Source organism: Rhinoraja longicauda, chromosome 26 (genome assembly GCF_053455715.1).
Source record: "Rhinoraja longicauda isolate Sanriku21f chromosome 26, sRhiLon1.1, whole genome shotgun sequence".
NCBI classification, from domain to species: domain Eukaryota; kingdom Metazoa; phylum Chordata; class Chondrichthyes; order Rajiformes; family Arhynchobatidae; genus Rhinoraja; species Rhinoraja longicauda.
In genome coordinates this window covers 3233749-3250118 of record NC_135978.1, presented here as the reverse complement: position 1 = coordinate 3250118, position 16370 = coordinate 3233749, and the positions used below count along the sequence as shown (strand labels likewise).

The 16370-nt window shown below is 42.5% G+C and overlaps 1 protein-coding gene across 1 annotated transcript in view; it reads left to right on the top strand.

Moving 5' to 3' along the window:
- Positions 1–16370, top strand: part of aatf (apoptosis antagonizing transcription factor) — a 115971-nt gene that overhangs the window by 12766 nt on the left and 86835 nt on the right. Inside the window, exon 4 of the mRNA XM_078421996.1 lies at positions 8663–8800. Within this exon, the coding sequence (XP_078278122.1) occupies positions 8663–8800 (138 nt within the window). The remainder of the gene's footprint in view (positions 1–8662; positions 8801–16370) is intronic.

The following is a 16370-nucleotide window of genomic DNA, read 5'->3' as shown; positions in this document are numbered from 1 at the left end:
TGACCTTATAAAACAAAAGCCCTTTCTCCTCTGCTTTCTGTTCATATTCATTGTTCCCATCTTGTGTCTTTCATCTGAAATTACAGTGCTTAGCATATTTGAGATTTTTAATATTCTACCAAGCTACACTGAGAAATAACTTTTTATAATCTTTATACGTGAATGCGATGATGGTGTCATGACTGCAAATTTCTTACGCTGCCACTTTCTAGAAATATTCTATTGATTTCAAAATAAACTTGAAGGGTTCCGACGCAAAATGTCATCTGACCATTCCCTCCACAGATACTGTCTGATCCGCTGAGTTCCTTCAGTGCTTTGTGTTTTGCTCAAGATTCCAGCAACTACAGCAACTTGTGTCTCCATTGAGATTTCTTCTGTTTGTGACGTTACTGCATGCAAGTGAATTCATAAGTTCTCGGAGCAGAATTAGGCCATTCAGCCCATCAGGTCTATTCCGCCATTCAATCATGGCTGATCTATCTTTCCCTCTCAACATTGTCCTGCCCTCTCCCCATAACCCCTGATACCCCTGGATATAAATTAACGATGCCTTATTAATTGTTTGTAAATTTTTTTACATGTAATATTTTAAACAAGGCCTATCTCTCTCTCAATCTTCCTTCCTTTCTCTTGACATTTAAGCATGATTCTATATGTTTTATATCTTCTGAGTTACATTTCCTAGTTTAGACTCTCACCATTATGAGCTGTTCATTCTGATTGCTGTACAATTCATCCACGTCTAGAGCCATTATTGGAGGCTGCCACACTGAAATTTTAATTATCAATTTCTAATATAAATACTAACGGAAAGTGTGGATGTAATGGCTGCAAATACTGCATCATTATGTGAATTGCTTGATGTAACATTCCTATTATAAATAAATTTACTCAATTTACAACATAAAATATCACAGATTTACTGGTCTGTATAGAAAAGCTTTATGTTTTTGTATACATCCATCAGAAACCAGAAGCCATAATATGTTGTGAAGTCTGAAATTGACACATAGGTTTCAGTGGTCTCTCAGCTGGCTACAGTTAGATAGAACATAGAAAAGTACAACACAAGAACAGGTTTTTCAGCCCATAATATGTGTGCTGTACATGATCCCAAGACCTTCTCTTACCTGACATAATCCATATCTCTCCATTCTCTGCATATCAATGTATTCATAAATCATTGATAATAGACAATAGGTGCAGGAGTAGGCCATTCGGCCCTTCGAGCCAGCACCACCATTCAATGTGATCATGGCTGATCATTCTCAATCAGTACCCCGTTCCTGCCTTCTCCCCATACCCCCTGACTCCGCTATCTTTAAGAGTTCTATCTAGCTCTCTCTTGAAAGCATCCAGAGAATTGGCCTCCACTGCCATCTGAGGCAGAGAATTCCACAGATTTACAAATCTCTGATTGAAAACGTTTTTCCTCATCTCCATTCTAAATGGCCTACCCCTTATTGGAGCAGAAATAGGCCATTCAGCCCATCCGTCATTCAATCATGGATGATCTATCTTTCCCTCTTATCCCCATTCTGTTGCCTTCTTCCCATAACTCTTCACACCCTTACTAATCAAGAATATGTCAACCTCTGCCTTAAAAATACCCGATGACTTGGCCACCACAGACGCCTGTGGCATTGAATTTCACCCTATTACTAAAGAAATTCTTCCTCCTTTCAAAAGATATGTATTTTTAATCTGAGGCTGTGCCCTCTTGACCTAGCCTCTTGCCCTGGTGGAAAAATCCTCTCCACATCCACTATCCAGGCCTTTCACCATTCGGTAAGTAATGTAAAATGAAATATGCCTATCCAAAATTCTCTTAACAACGTTCTTAGCTAGATAGAGCTCTTAAGGATAGCAGAGTCAAGGGTTATAGGGAGAAGGCAGGAACGGGGTACTGATTGAGAATGATCAGCCATGATCACATTGAATGGTGGTGCTGGTTCGTAGGGCCGAATGGCCTACTCCTGCACCTATTGTCTATCATCTACCCTATCTATATCTTTCATTATTTTATATATTTCTAAGATGGCTCCCTACATCATCCAGTATTCCAGAGAAAACAATCCAAGTCCTGTCCAATCTGTCCCTGTAGCTAATATAGGTGCTCCCCGGCTTACGATGCTTCGACTTGTGATGTTCCGACTTTGCGCTCCGGCTGCAAACGGCAGTGACCCGTGGCGAGCCGCCGCTCGCTTCCGGCCACATGATCGCGTGTATTAAAAGCCTTTCGACTTACAATATTTTCGGTTTGCGATGGGTTTCTCAGAACGGAACCCCATCGTAAGCTGAGGAGCACCCGCACCCTCTAATCCGGGTAGCATTATGGTAAACCACCTCTGCATCGTTTGCAAAGCTCCCGCATTCTTCCTGCAAAGTGGCGATTAGAACTGCACGCAATACTCCAAATGCAGCCTCACCAAACTCCTCAAAAGCTGCGGCATGACTAGCTGACTCCTGTACTCAATGCCCTGACCTGTGAACGCAAGCAAAGAGTGGGGATAAATGGGTCCCTTTCAGAATGGCAGGCAGTAACTAGTGGGGTACCACAAGGCTCGGTGCTGGGACCGCAGCTATTTACAATATACATTAATATGATTTGGATGAAGGGATTAAAAGTACCATTAGCAAATTTGCAGATGGTACAAAGTTGGGTGGTAGTGTGATCTGTGAGGAAGATGCTATGAGGTTGCAGGGTGACTTGGACAGGTTGTGTGAGTGGGCGGATGCATGGCAGATGCAGTTTAATGTGGATAAATGTGAGGTTATCCACTTTGGTGGTAAGAATAGGAAGGCAGAGTATTATCTGAATGGTGTCAAGTTAGGAACAGGGGACGTACAATGAGATCTGTGTGTCCTAGTGCATCAGTCACTGAAAGGAAGCATGCAGGTACAGCAGGCAGTGAAGAAAGCCAATGGAATGTTGGCCTTCATAACAAGAGGAGTTGAGTATCGGAGCAAAGAGGTCCTTCTGCAGTTGTACAGGGCCCTAGTGAGACCGCACCTGGAGTACTGTGTGCAGTTTTGGTCTCCAAATTTGAGGAAGGATATTCTTGCTATTGAGGGCGTGCAGCGTAGGTTTACTAGGTTAATTCCCGGAATGGCGGGACTATCATATGTTGAAAGACTGGAGCGACTAGGCTTGTATACACTGGAATTTAGAAGGATGAGAGGAGATCTTATCGAAACGTATAAGATTATTAAGGGGGTGGACACGTTAGAGGCAGGAAACATGTTCCCAATGATGGGGGAGTCCAGAACCAGGGGCCACAGTTTAAGAATAAGGGGTAGGCCATTTAGAACTGAGATGAGGAAAAACTTTTTCAGTCAGAGAGTTGTGAATCTGTGGAATTCTCTGCCTCAGAAGGCAGTGGAGGCCAATTCTCTGAATGCATTCAAGAGAGAGCTGGATAGAGCTCTTAAGGATAGCGGGGTCAGGGGGTATGGGGAGAAGGCAGGAACGGGGTACTGATTGAGAATGATCAGCCATGATCACATTGAATGGCGGTGCTGGCTCGAAGGGCCAAATGGCCTCCTCCTGCACCTATTGTCTATTGTCTATATATATCATATGCCTTCTGCACCACATTTTCCCATTTTGGACACTAAAAATCAGATTGATAGTTATCGTCGCAAACATTCTTTCCCTTCACTGTCTATGAATATTGTGGATGTTAGTCAAAAGTCATGATGATTAGTTAATTCCTAAAAACATAAATGGTAGTGGAGCAGTGGTAGAGTTGCTGCCTTCCAGCACCAAAGACCCGGGTTTGATCCTGACTATTGGCGCTGTCTGTACGGAGTTTGTGACCGCGTGGATTTCCTCCCACATTCCAAAGACATGCAGTTTTGTAGATAATTGGCTTCTGTAAATTGTCCTTAGTGTGTAGGATAGAACTAGTGTGAACGTTGGTCGGAATGGACTTGGTGGACCAAAGAGCCTGTTTCCATGGTTATCTCTAAATCTAAAACTGAAAATTAAAACTAACTCAGGACATTTATGCACAGAAGCTTAGTCTTTATGATTATGGATTAGGTTTAGTGACGTCTTTATTTGTGAATTTAAAAATAACAAGCGGCCTTTCCTGATGGGAGCACAAACAAATCAACACACAGTTCTGAAGAAGGGTCTCGTCACCAAAACGTCACCTATTCCTTTCCTCCAGAGATGCTGCCTGACCCGCTGAGTTACTCCAGCTTTTGTGTTGGTGCGCCGTTCTAGTTTTCTCTTTTCAATTCAAACTGAAGTCTGCTCAGCATTTGAGACACTGCAGTTAGCTTGAGTGTCCTTGGGCAGAAGAAGAGATAAAATCTGACAATGGTCACTATCCAGCGATCTCTGCTTTACAATATATATACGCGCTGACATTGCTGAGCTTTGATGCCCTTGGCCAACAAAGGAAACGTGTTATTTGCAGACACTTGTGGAAGGCCATTTGGGCATGATGCAAGTGAGCGATATGCTTCAGTTTAGTTTATTGTTATGTGTACTGAGGTACAGTGAAAAGCTTTTGTTGTGTACTAACCAGTCAGCGGAAAGACAATACATGATTACAATCGAGCCATATACAGTGTATACAGTGCCCTCCATAATGTTTGGGACAAAGACCCATCATTTATTTATTTGCTTCTGTACTCCACAATTTGAGATTTGTAATAGGAAAAAAATCACATGTGGTTAAAGTGCACATTGTCAGATTTTATTAAAGGCCATTTTTATCCATTTTGGTTTTACTATATAGAAATTACAGCTGCGTTTATACATAGCCACCCCCCACCCCCGTTTCATGGCATCATGATGTTTGGGACACATGGCTTCACAGGTGTTTGTAATTGCTTGGGTGTGTTTAATTGCTGGTATAAGAGAGCTCTCAGCACCTAGTCTTTCCTCCAGTCTTTCCATCACCTTTGGAAACTTTTATTGCTGTTTATCAACATGAGGACTAAAGTTGTGCCAATGAAAGTCAAATAAGCCATTATGAGGCCATCTCTGGGATAAGTAAAGGTTCCATTCGTAAGAACTATCCATTATTTGATTTTTTTTTCAGAGGTTAGAAACATCCATTTTTTGTATAGTATCATTCATAGAAATATAGAAAACAGGTGCGAGTAGGCCATTCGGCCCTTCGAGCCAGCGCTACCATTCAACATAATCATGGCTGATCATTCCAAAATCAGTACCCCATTCCTGCTTGCTCCCCATATCCCTTGATTCCGTTAGCCCTCAGAGCTAAATCTAGCTCTCTCTTGAAAACATCCAGTGGAATTGGCTTCCACTGCCTTCTGCGGCAGAGAATTCCACAGATTCACAACTCTCTGGGTGAAACTTACCTTTGCTCCAATTTAATTTTATTGAATAATCACCCAACCACTACCCATAATTAAACTAATGGAATATATAGTTTATACAGTCATTTAATGAGTACCATGAAAAATGTATTATTATTAGCTTTAAACTGCTTTAAAAGCGCACGGGAGAATTTGCCTGAATTTGGATGTTGTGTAAGTAAGGTCACTGATGGTGTCATGACTGCAAATGTCTTACGCTGGCACTTTCTAGAAATATTCTATTGATTTCGAAATAAACTTGAAGGGTTCCGACACAAAACGTCGTCTGTCCATTCCCTCCACAGATACTGCCTGACCCGCTGAGTTCCTTCAGTGCTTTGTGTTTTGCTCAAGATTCCAGCAACTACAGCAGCTTGTGTCTCCATTGAGCACCATGAAAAATGTATTATTATTAGCTTAAAAATACTTTAAAGGCGCATGGGAGAATTTGCCTGAATCTGGATGTTGTGTAAGTCAGGTCACTTGCAACCTGCAAAGTTCCTGAACTTTGCCTGTTAATCTTTAGCGAATCATTTTTTAGATTTAGAGATATAGTGCCGAAACAGGCCCTTCGGCCCACCGAGTTCGCGCCGCTCAGCGATCCCCGCACATTAACACTATCCTACACACATTAGGGACAATTTTTACATTTACCCAGTCAATTAACCTACATACCTGTACGTCTTTGGAGTGTGGGAGGAAACCGAAGATCTCGGAGAAAACCCACGCAGGTCACGGGGAGAACGTACAAACTCCGTACAGACGGCGCCCGTAGTCAGGATCGAACCTGGGTCTCCGGTGCTGCATTCGCTGTAAGGCAGCAACTCTACCGCTGCGCCACCGTTTCGTGAATCATGTGCAGGAAATGCTGGCTCTCTCTAAGCATTCACTCTTTTCAATGCAAGATTCAATTTTAACTTTCAACCCGCCCAGATTGATAGAAGAAAGAGATGATGGTATATTAAAATAACGCACGTGAACGTATACAGGCAAATTAAGCACGATTTGGTCTTTGCTGCTTTTTCCTGTGTTAAAAGAAAATCTAATTAAAATTCTTCTATTGCTGTTTGCTATGATTTAAATCTTACTTTGACTGGTTCAGAAATCTGGATGATTAAAGCTCCAGATAGATTTCTAAGCTTTCCACACAGACTTTGAAATTAAGTTAGTCTTGCATTCTATTCATTACTTTCACATGTCATGTATCTTTCCACTGATAAATGCTGATTTTTTTATCCCTCCCATTTTCACAAAATAGTCTGTGTGCAATGGTAAGCTGATGAATGCTTTCATTCCCTCCAACCTTTCCCACTCTCTCCAATAGCAATAACTGATGTTTGTTGGAATTCAATAGTTGCTGACAGTACTACCTGTTAACATTCAAATTTAGACAGTGGCAGAAAATTCAACTACAGGCCTCAATTGTACTCTTTTAGTTTTAATGTGTAGGAAGGAACTGCAGATGCTGGTTAAACCGAAGATAGACCCAAAAAGCTGGAGAAACTTAGCGGGTCAGACAGCATCTCTGGAAAAAAGGAATAGGTAACGTTTCGGGTCGAGACCATAATTTCCCTCTCACCTGACCCTCAGTGTGAAGAAAGATCTGTACCCCAAAACGTCACCTATTCCTTTTTTCCAGAGATGCTATCTGACCTGCTGAGTTACTCCAGCTTTTTGCCTCGATCTTCTCTTTCAGTTTAGAGATACAACAGGGAAACAGGCCCTTCAGCCTACTGAGTCTACACCGACCAACGATATGCATGCGCGCGCGCACACACACACACACACACACACACACACACACACACACACACACACACACACACACACACACACACACACACACACACACACACACACACACACACACACACACACACACACACACACACACACCAATTTACATTTATACGTACAAACCTGTTCGTCTTTGGAGTGTGGGAGGAAACCGAAGATCAGGGAGAAAACCCACAAACCTACGGGGTCACGGGGAGAGCGTACAAATTTCATACAGACAGCACCCGTAGTCGGGATCGAACCCACGTCCCTGGTGCTCAAAGCGCTGTAAGGCAGCAACTCTACCGCTGCGCCACTGTGCCGCCCTTTTCTTGAGGGAAATCAATGTATTTGCTCCTTTTTAGCAGATACAAGTTGGGTGTAATGGATACAAGTTGGGTATAACTCTGCTAACAGTAGCTTGGGTGCCGAGTTCAATACTGGTGATTAAATTGGGGATTAAACTATTTCCATCCTGATTATATAATTGGGTGCCTTTCTTAAATTTATTCTGTTGATTTGTTGCCGTTGCCGATTTGTTCTTGTTTTACCCGCTGAGTGGGGAGAGACAAAGTGCTGGAGTAACTCAACGGAGTAAAGGGCCCGTTCCTGTGCTATACTGTTCTGTGTTGCATGATACCTTCCATTTTAGTTTGAGAAGCAGTATGGAATCTGAAATTGTAAGATCTTGGGAAGTTTATAAGCTACATTAGTAGTCAAAAGTGTTTAATTGTCTTATGTACTTAGAACAGAACAATAACATTCTTACTTGCAGCAGCTCAACAGGCCCATAAGTGCAATAGACATAGATAAAATACAATAATCAAAAATTCAATCAATTAAAATCATAATACTAGGTAGTCATAATAGTGCAAAATCCGAAGACACATAACACATTCTAACAAATTTTATTGAGAAAAATGGCAGTGGCCCCATTGTATTCTGTAACTTGAAACAGACACTTGATAAACTATTTGGTTGTTATCTTTCAGTCAGTTACAATTCGTTGCATTACTACCAACACATCCCACTCCTGTACCTCAGAAATTGCTTGATTATCGACAAGACTCAGAGTAGAGTGGAAGCAACTACAATAATTTGCATAGAATAGACACAAAATGCTGGAGTAACTCAACAGGTCAGGCAGCATCTCTGGAGCAAAGGAACAGGTGACATTTTGGGTCGAGACCCTTCCTCAGACTGAGAGTCAGGGGAGATGGAAACCAGAGTTGCGAAAAGGTACAGAACAGATCAGAGCCTGCACCAATTGGTGAAGAAGCCCACAATGATCCATTGTTGGCTGCAGAGGTGATGATAACAAAGGGATGCGAACAGTGAAACTAGCAGGATGTCTAGTGTTGGGGGGAGAGAGAGAGAATGTTAGGGTTACTTGAAATGAGAGAAATCAATATTCATACCGCTGGATTGTAAGCTGCCCAAGCGAAATATGAGGTGCTGTTCCTCCAATTTGCATGTGGCCTCATTCTGACAGTGGAAGAGGCCCAGGGCAGAAAGGTGAAAATAATTTGCCTTCTCTCTTTTAAAGCTCTGTGGGATCAACTACTTGAAGGACGAATCCTCCTGCAGAAAGCTCTTGTGACGGCCAATACTCTTCCCCAGACGGACTCCATGGCTTCTTTCAAAAAGAAAGGTGGACGTGAATTTGCAACTGCTTTGAAGGACAGTAAGTTGTGTTGAATTGTTTGTTTTACATTGTAATTGTGTATTTGACAATTGTAGGGTGCATATAATGCCTGGGTTACTTCTGAAGAAGGGTCTCGACCCGAAACGTCACCCATTCCTTCTCTCCAGAGATGCTGCCTGTCCCGCTGAGTGACTACAACATTTTGTGTCTATTTTTGCTAAATTCCATGGCCTACTCCTGCATCTATTGTGGCCTTGAATGTTGGAGCATTACATCCTATAATCAAGTGCCTATTCTTCAAATTATCAATTACGGTTACTTTATAATGTTACGCAGGTTCTCCACGTGTTACCCAGGATTTTGGACAGTAGTTGCAAACTCTAAATCAGTTAGAATCCAGTAAAAAGCCACTTTACATTAGTTTAGTCTTTACTTTAGAGATGGAAGTGTGGAAACAGGTCCTTCTGCCCACTGAGTCTGCCCCGACCAGTGACCACCCCGTACATTAGCACGATCCTATATACTAGGGACAATTTACAATCTTTTACCGAAGCCAATTAACGTACAAAACCTGTGCCTTTGGAGTGTGGGAGGAAACCAGAGCACTCGGGGGAAAACCCACAAGCTCACTGGGAGAACGTGCAAACTCCGGACAGACAGCACCCATAGGCAGGAACGACCCCAGGTCTCTTCGGCCGTAAGGCAGCAACTCCACCGCTGTGGCACTGTGCTGCCCACTTTAGGTGCATCAAACACAAGGTGAAGAAAAGTGTTTCGCACTCTTAGCAAATGATCCAGAGATTGCAAAGATTTATTTTTAAAAAATCCAATTTTAATTGGTCACGATAAAACCGTGGCATTAATTAATTTAAGTTAAAAGCAATAATTAATTTTGCAAACAATCTTTTAATAGAAACTTTATTAAAATCAACTCAGTAGAGTAGCCAATAACATTGTTCTCTGCAAGATTCATCTTACATAAATCGCATTACTGTGTGGTGATGGTACAATAAACACAATGTTCTTTTACTTCAGACATGCTATTTTCTTTTGATTTAGCATCTCAGCCACTGTCAAATAAAGCAAAGCTGTGCTTTTAATTTTGAGTGCTGCCATACACTGGACTGGATAAATGCCAAAGTAGGACTTTAGTCATTGGGAATTTTGATTGATGCATACATTGTGTTGAATGAAGGTGATTGGATGGGTCAAAATGCGTAATAATTATTTCACCTTGTTTGCAAAATGCATGTTGTTAACTTATTTAATGAGTTACATTACAAGCTGTGGAAAGTGCCATGTTTCATTACCAGCCAGGAATGCAATATCATTACAGAGGTATTGCAGAATAAACAGTTGGTGCTGTGACTCGTCAAATTAGTCAACTGTGTCCAATAATAGAAACAGCATGCTTTGCAACTGAAACTATATTGTGAGGTAAACTATTGTTGTATAATTGTCAGCTTAGTGACTAAATTGCCAAATGGTGATATGAAAAACCATTTCTGTAACAATATCATTTGACGTGTTATGAACAGACCTATTTTACACCTGGGGCCTCCTTTAATGCTTTTCTATACATCACTGTGAGTCATTTTTCAAATTGTGTGTTCATGACTTAGACTGGTTTCTTACATCTGTGTAATACAAGTTTGTTCAGAACGGACCTAATAAATCCAAAGATATTTCAGCCAGGTGATCAAGGTTAAATAAGTGCATTGAACAGTATCACCTCAGAGGACTTTGACAGATGCATCTGTTCTAGAGAGTCATTCAAGTTACATCTCAAAAGACTGAAACGTCCTTGGTTACTGTAAAATCATCCAGAGTGAGGTGTTAACAAAATTATAGATTCACAAATAGAAATCAAGAGTGGTTAACACTTTAATTTAAAGAAACCACACTGTGCCCTCATTCACAATACATGTAATATCCTGTGATTTCGGCAATAATTACTCCAATTTTAGCAGCTGCAAGTACAACGTAGTCAGTTTTAGTTTTGGAGATAAAGAGTGGTAACAGGACTTTCGACTTGCAGACCAGCCTTCCCTGTGCACTGGTTCTATCCTATGCACTGGGGACAATTTTACAGAAGCTCAAACAACCAACAAGCTTTGCACATTTTGGGGATGTGGGAGAAAACCGGAGCGCCCGGAGAAAACCCACGTGATCACAGGAAGACCATGCAAACAAAGGTTCTATGTGCCTTTTACATTGAGATGTGCATCAAAGGAGCTTTGCTCCTGTGGTTGGATGGACTACATCATGGCTACCCCGGCACCTATCCCTGCTTGGAGGTGGACCACCAAGTCCCTGCAAGGCCACACTTAGGCAACCCAATTCTGGAGTCTTGGTGAAGCAATGGTGAAGTCAAAAGTGATTGGAGAAGAATTAGGCCATTAGGCCCATCAAGTCTACTCTGCCATTCAATCATGGCTGATCTATCTCTCCCTCCTAACCCCATTCTCCTGCCTTCTCCTCATAACCCCTGACACCCGTACTAATCAAGAATTTATCTATCTCTGCCTTAAAAAATATCCATTGACTTGGCCTCCACAGCCTTCTGTTGCAAAGAATTCCACAGATTCACCACCCTCTGACTAAATAAATTCCTCATCATCTTCCTAAAGGAACTTTAATTCTGAGGCTTTACCTCTAGTCCTGGACTCCCCCACTAGTGGAAACATCCTCTCCACGTCCACTCTACCCAAGCCTTTCACTATTTGGTACATTTCAATGAGGCCCCCCCTCATTATACTAAACTCCTGTGAGTACAGGCCCAGTGCCATCAAACGCTCATCATATGTTAACCCGCTCATTCCTGGGATCATTCTTGCAACCTCTTCTGGACCCTCTCCCGAGCCAGCACATCCTTCCTCAGATCTGGTACCCAAAATTGCTCACAATACTACAAATGCGGCCACCGGGTGGCGCCAGCAATGGCTGCCTGGCCAACAGTCTGTCCCTTCCTTCTTTGTTGTCTGTTTGTATGTGTTAACTGTATGTTCTTAGTGTTCTTTAGCTTGTCTTATGTGGGGTGTCAGATTGGGGGAAACCTTTTCTAATCACTTACCTCGACGGAGATGCAAATTTTTTTTCCTTTTTGGTATTGTATTTTCCATCCCTACTGCGGCCTAACATCGAGGAGTCGGCGATTTAATATCGTGGAGCTCGCAATCTCTGGTCAGAGACCGACTTTGGGAACTCCAAGCCACTGGAGCTTCGATCGCCCCGACGCGGGACCTTCGATCGACCCCGACGCGGGAGTTACGACCGTCGCGGGAGCTTCGACCGCCCCAACACGGGACCTTCGATCGCCCCGACGCGAGACCTTCGATTGCTCCTGCAGGAGCTTCGATTGCCCCGACTGCGAATGGTTCAACTGCCTCGACCTCGGGAGAATAAAGAGTGATGAGGAAAAACTTTTTTGAGTTGTGAATCTCTGGAATTCTCTGCCTCAGAAGGCAGTGGAGGCCAATTCTCTGAATGCATTCAAGAGAGAGCTAGATAGAGCTCTTAAGGATTGCGGAGTCAGGGGTATGGGGAGAAGGCAGGAACAGGGTACTGATTGAGAATGATCAGCCATGATCACATTGAATAGCGGTGTTAGCTCGAAGGGCCGAATGGCCTACTCCTGCACCTATTGTCTATTGCCTATTGAACCCGCTGAGGTGGATGTTTATGTTAACTTGTATGTAGTTGTGTGTCTTGTTGCTTTTTTAGTATGGGTGTATGGTAATTCGAATTTCACTGTACCTTAATTGGTACATGTGACAATAAACTGACCTTGAAACCTTGACCAGCGCCTTATCGAGCCTCAGCATTACATCCTTGTTTTTGTATTCTGGCCCTCTTGAAATAAATGCGTTTGCCTTTTTTACTACCGATTCAAATTGCCGATTACTTTTGGGAGTGCTGGTACAGGTTCCCAAAGTCCCTTTGCACCTCTGATTTTTGGATTCTCTCCCCATTTAGAATATAGTCTACGTCTTTATTTCTACTGCCAAACGATGGTGCACATCATTGTCTTTTGTCAGATCAAGATTTAAAGTTTTTTTTGAATGTAGGAGGCGTTTAAGAATAATTGAAGCCAATATTTTTGAAAGATTATTGCCATACATAAGTACAATCCCCAGTTAAGTTCATAATGCATAGAAACAGCCCACTGAGTCCATATGCAAGATGTCCCAGGATTTGGCACCTTTTTTAATGTCCTAGGGAGAGCATGCAAACTTCACACAGACAGCACTCGAGATCAGGTTCAAACCTGGGTCCCAGGCACTGTGCTGCAGCAACTGTGCCACCCAAGCTGAAACTTTTTTTCAATTCAAAAGCTAGGAAGTGGCCAAATCAAGTTTCTGGTTAAGTGGCTTATGAATTGAGGTGCCTTGCCCTCTCGAAGCATTTTTTTTTGCATTTTAAACTTGCTCTCTATTTTTAATTATTTGCTATGACTGTCAACCCAAGGTTAATATCATTTCATCCTCCGCTACTGTTCCTTCTAATTGGTGTCCGAGACAATTTAATACCTTCTCTAATCCATTTCTCTTAAAGGGTTGCAATCGTCTAGATTGGGAGAAGAGGATATGCTTCTTTATAGTGATGGAAATTATGACCATCCTTGATGTAATGCCTAAGCTGTGATTTAAAGCCAAATATCTTGGCTCAAGGTTTAAAGTCTGGAAGGAGCCTCCTCTTTGCAGCCTATTATCATCTGCTATAAAATCATAGAAATGTACAGAATAGGAGACCATTCAGCCCATCGACCCGTCACAGTCTTACAATTTCTATCTGCCTAGTTAAGTACTTTTAAAAATAAAATGATATGTGGGCAGGCACAAAAAGCTGGAGTAACTCAGCGGGTTAGGCAGCATCACTGGAGAAAAGGAATAGGTGATGTTTCGGGTCAAGGTCAGGGTCAGGGACAAACGGAAAGAGAGATATAGACGGTACTCGGGACAAAGGACTTAGTCCTGTTATATCTCTCGTTCCCCTTTTCCCTGAGTCTCAGACCGAAAAAGAGTCTTGACCCGAAACATCACCTATTCATTTTCTCCAGAGAAGCTGCCTGTCCCACTGAGTTACACCAGCTGTTTGTGTCTGTCTTTGGTTTAAACCAGCATCTGCAGTTCCTCCCTACACAGTGTTATGTGAGCTTCTATTTTCACTGTCCCCCTTCCAGTAACTTCCAGGCATCAACCATCCTTTGTTTAGTTTAGTTTAGAGATGCGTGGAAACAGGCCCTTCGGCCCATTCAATCTGTGCCGACCAACGATCACTAGTTCTATCCTACATACTGGGGACAATTTACAGTTTTCCTCAACTCTTATTCTTTAACCAGTTCCCTCGTATTTAACTCTTCCTCGAAAGGGAAATAGGCTTTTTTTCACCCTGTTTCATGGAACATAGAATGGTACAGAACGGAAACAGGCCCTTCGGCCAACAATTTCTGTGCTGACCCTGATCTCTTTTGCCTGCACGTCATCTATATCCCTCCATTCCATGCATATCCATGTGCCTATCTAAAAGCCTCTTACACCACTATCATATCTGCCTCCACCACCACCACCACCACCCCTGGCAGCGCGTTCCAGTCATCCGCCACGCTATGTAAAAAAAAACCTGCCCTCTACATCTCTAAGCTTTGCCCCTTTCACCTTGTAGCTATGCCCTCTAGTCCTTGACATTTCCACACAAGGCTACCTTCTGTTTCAACCTTGGAAAATTCTGCACTCTTCAATTAAATCTCTGTTCCAAATAAACTGAAACCTGCCTAGGTTTAGTTTATTTTAGAGATACAGCGCGGAAACAGGCCCTTCGGCCCACGGATTCTGCACCGACCAGCTATCCCCGCACACTAACACTGTCCCACACGCACTGGGGCCCAATTTATGCTTATACCACGCCAATTAATCTACAAGCCTGTACTTCTTTTGTAGTGTGGGAGGAAACCGAAGGTCTCGGAAGAAAACCCACACAGGTTACAGGGAGTACGCACAAACTCCATACAGACAGCACCTCTAGTCGGGATCGAACCCGGGTCTCTGATGCTGCAAGCGCTGTAAAGCAGCAGCTCTAACGCTGCGCTGCCCATGCTTAGTCCAAGCTTGCAGGCAATATTTTCCTGCCGTCGGAATATCCTTGTAAATCTCCTTTGCGTCTTTTTTTATATCTTGACTGATAAAAGAAAACACTCTACATGCCTTTATAACGTTTTCTGTGCGTCTTAGGGCCCTTTCAACTGACATACTTCACATTGTTCTACCTGACGTTTCTTTGTGGATTTCCTTGCAGTTTATATAAAAAAACAGATTTTTTTATCCATGCATATAATTAAATTTGGATGAAGGCAGTTGGCTGATTATGGGTAGAACAGAAAAAGGATTTACTTTGTGAAATGGGCTGAATTTGATAAACTATTGTGTCTGAATCTGGTGGTGTAGATCCAAGCGTAGTCCAGGCCCATTATTCTGGATCATTCTTTAATCAAAATCAAAAGTGCTAAAATTAACCTTAATGAAAGGAGGTCAAATTTTGAGGGATATTTTTGCAGCATTCGGTATACGAGGTATCGCAGTCGGATTCTAAATCGCAATGTCACAGAAAATGGTTGAGTAAAGTTTCTTTGTTGCCCTGTCTCCCCCCTCTGAAAAAAAAGTTTTGCTCTTTTAGACCATCTTTTAATTAGACTTTTAGACTTTAGAGATACAGTGTGGAAACAGAACTTTCGACCCACCGAGTCCACGCCGACCAGCCATCACCCCGTACACCATCACTATCCATCACACTCGGGGTAATTTATAATTTTACCAAAACCAATTAACCTACAAACCTGGGGGACGAAATAGCTGGAGTAACTCAGCAGGTCAGGCTGCATCTCTGGTAACATGGATAGGTGATGTTTCGGGTTGAAACTCTTCTTCAGACTGAAATCAACACATGTTTTAGAGTTTCAGAATTTCAATAAATGTTGCCAAGTATTGATGCTGACATGTTAAACACGCCCGATTGCCCCTGTGCTATAAAATTACTGCAATTAAAATTACAAGGTTATAGCCTATGGTTGTAAGTCCAGGAATGTAACTACCTTGCGTTAAAGTCAGTAAAATAATCAAATCTAAAATAAAGAAATCAAAGCAAATTTAGGATTTTGGTATGAATCAGGATTAAACCATTCAGTCCCCTGTACATTACAATGTAGAACATTAGGACAGTCTAGCAGAGGAACAGGCCCTTCAGACACTGCCCATGCTGACAACGATGCCAAGTTAAACTAACCAAAAAACATAGAGAATAGGTGCAGGAGGAGGCCATTTGGCCCTTCGAGCCAGCACCGCCATTCATTGTGATCATGGCTGATCATCCACAATCAGTAATCTGTGCCTGCCTCTCCCCGTATCCCCTGACTTCCTCTGACTGCTCGTGATCCATATCCCTGCATATCCATGTGCCTATCTAAAAGCCTCTTCCAAGCCACTGGTCGTATCTGGCTTTACCACCACCCCTGGCAGTGCCTTCTTGCTACGCACCACTCTCTGTGTAACAAAAACTTGCCCCGTACATCTCCTTTAAATTTTGTCCTTCTCACCTTAAGGCTGTGCTCTCTTGT